This window comes from Malurus melanocephalus, unplaced genomic scaffold (genome assembly GCF_030028575.1).
Source record: "Malurus melanocephalus ecotype Western Australia unplaced genomic scaffold, MMel_1.1 scaffold_1153, whole genome shotgun sequence".
In the NCBI taxonomy this organism is placed as follows: Eukaryota; Metazoa; Chordata; class Aves; order Passeriformes; family Maluridae; genus Malurus; species Malurus melanocephalus.
Window position 1 is genome coordinate 1 of NW_026624385.1, and position 3,005 is coordinate 3,005.

Sequence of the window (3,005 nt, forward strand, 5' to 3'; positions counted from 1 at the left end):
CACAATGGGGAGATGCAAGGACTGACACCATCAAGGACCCCCCAAATGTCCCATGAGTCACAGGGTGACATCATTCCATTGTGAAACTCCCCGCCCTGGGGGAGGTACTGAGCATTCCCTGCTGAACCTGAGCATATAAAGCCTTTGGGCTCTGGAACTTCAGACACTTCTCAACAGATCTGGAGGAGAAGCAGAACTTCAACGGGACTGTGGCCACTGCTTTCCACCAGACAGTGACTATCACTTTGACAAGATTGTGACCACCACTCTGACCATCAGGTTTTGTTTCTTTCCTTTTGCTTTTCGTGCAGAGGGGCCACATGGTGCACAGCACAGGAACTAATGAACATTCTTCTGTTCCTGTCCCAGGTTACCTGGCTCCACTGTGCCTTTTTGGGTTAATCAATGTCATTGTATTTCTTATAACCTCTTTGGTGAATTGTAACTCCCGCCTTTAATCTCTCATGGGGACATTAAATGGGGTTCATTTCTCTGCCAGTGTAAGCCAGCACAGTGTTTTAGAGGTTTTACAGTCATGATACACATGGTAACTTCTAGAGATGGAGTTGGGCAAGAGTAACCCCCAACCCAGCATGCTAACACCTTGTTTTACCCTCTAAACCAGGATTTCCCATTCCCAGACGTGTGCTGGATGGAGGAGAGGGCTGCGAAGAAGAGGAAGATGTCCGAGGGCACCCAGGAAGGTGAGGAAGAAGTGATCGCTCCTTTTCCCTCTCCTCCATCACTCCTGGCTGCAGGACAACCCCACTGCCGACGCCATCCTGCCGGTGATGGACTGGGGAGATCTCCTTCCCCTTCCCTGTGGCACGGAGGCAAATCCCATCCTCTCCATGTCCTTCCTGCCCCAGACAATGAGCTGAGGATGGAGACAAAGGAGGACAAATCCACCAGCAGAATCTCGTGGAAGAGGCTGTTTTGACAGACTGTACAGTGCCGGAAACTAATGAGAAGGAAAAGCCCCAGATATCCCACAAAAAGAGGGGCTCCAAACCCAGTCCAGAGTGCTCTGAGGGGGAAAGACCCACCCTGTGCCAGGAAGGCACTGAGAGCTTCAACCGGGGCTTGGAGCTTGGGGTCCATGAGCAGCTTCACGCTGGGGAGAAGCCCTACAAGTGCTTGGAGTGTGGGAAGAGCTTCAGAGACAGCTTTGCGGTGATCTGCCACCAGCGCATCCACACCGGAGAGAGGCCCTATGAGTGTGGGGAGTGTGGGAAGAAGTTCAGACAGAGCTCCCACCTCATTGTCCACAGGAGGATCCACACTGGGGAACAGCCCTACGAGTGTGGGGAATGGGGAAGGCCTTCAGAGACAGGTCCAACCTGGTCATTCACCAGCGGATCCACACTGGGGAGAGGAGCTACGAGTGTGGGGAGTGTGGGAAGAGGTTTCTGACCAGCTCCAATCTCCTCCTGCATCAACGCATTCACATGGATGAGAAGCCCTTTCGCTGCCCCGACTGCGGGAAGGGCTTCAAGCAAAACTCCATCCTCATCACCCACCAGCGCATCCACACTGGGGAGAGGCCCTACCAGTGTCCTGATTGTGGGAAGAGCTTCTACTGCAGCTCTGGCTTGACTGAACACAAACGGAGGCACCGGTAAGGGAAACCCTGTGAGTGCCCAGAGTGCAGGAAGAGCTTTGTCTCCTGCTCCAATTTCATCACCTAAAGCCTCACCACTTCATTGCTATTTGGGGAGGAAATTTGTTGTTTGGGAGATATTCTGAAGGATGTGGTGGTTCTGGAGCATTTAGTGCAGTTTTCTCCATCATTTTGTGTTTAAAAAGCCAAGGGGGAATGATCTATCACCTCAAAACCACTCAATTCCACAGGAAAATACTCAATCTTACACCAAAATGGCTCAATTTCAGCCCAAAATGACTCAGTATCACAGCCGTTCAGGGTGCATGTGGTTGGAAGGGGATTGAGTGAAGGGGGATGGGAATCAGGAGGGNAACATCTCCTGGGGACACCCCGTGGACATCCCCCAGAGATGTTTTTGTCTCAGCTTTGGAGCCCTGCAAGATCCAAACAGCTCCCAAAAAACACTGTGCTGATTTGAAAGTAAATAAGCAGGAGAAATTAACCTGACTCAACTACCCCWAGAGAGATTACAGGTCGAGGTCACAGTTCACTGGAGATAATAATAAATACAACAGTAGAGAGAAAACTGGGTTTAACTACAAAGGTTGAGTWGTACCTGTCTCCCTGTTGGTCAAAGCGATGGTCGAGATCCTGCCAAGTGCCAGTCCTTCACAGTCCCGTTGAAGTGGTGCTCCTGTGGAAGTTCTGCTCCTCCTCTGGATCTGTTGTGTAGTGCCTGAAGTCCCCAGGCCCAAAAGCTTTATATGCTCAGGTTCAGCAGGGAATGCTCAATACCTCCCCCAGGGCGGGGAGTTTCACAATGGAATGATGTCACCCTGGGACTCATGGGACATTTTGGGGGTCCTTGATGGTGTCAGTCCTTGCATGTCCCCATTGTGTTGGTGCCATTGAGTCCATGATGGCCCATTAGCAGAGGTGACCCCTCAGGCTGGGTGGGACTGTGCTGGTGCTCCCCTGGAGGGAGTTATCACAGCTGAGTGTGGGGTGTGAAGAAAAGGAAACAATGCCCTGCCTGGAAGGGTTTGTCTCCCCTTCCTTATCTCATTTAACACCCAGCTCATAGCCTGAGGGCTCAGGGGTGCACTGGGCAGCTCCTGCAAATGACCCATCATTAGCAGCCCATCAGAAATGCCCTAATGGGTGTAGAATGCCCAGTTTGGTTACACCCACGGAGTGCTGAACTGGAAATTTTTTGTTTGGGAGATATTCTGAAGGATGTGGCGGTTCTGGGGCATTTAGTGCAGTTTTCTCCATCATTTTGTGTTTAAAAAGCCAAGGGGGATTGATCTATCACCTCAAAACCACTCAATTCCACAGGAAAATACTCAATCTTACACCAAAATGGCTCAATTTCAGCCCAAAACGACTCAGTATCACAGCC

The 3,005-nt window shown here is 51.0% G+C and overlaps 1 protein-coding gene across 1 annotated transcript in view; it reads left to right on the forward strand.

Annotated features, from left to right (window-relative positions):
• Positions 1–1,310: 1,310 nt before the first annotated feature.
• LOC130586384 (spermatogenesis-associated protein 16-like) overlaps positions 1,311–3,005 on the forward strand; it is a 21,466-nt gene continuing 19,771 nt past the window's right edge. Inside the window, 1 exon segment of the mRNA XM_057387173.1 lies at positions 1,311–1,618. Coding sequence (XP_057243156.1) covers positions 1,311–1,618 — 308 coding nt within the window.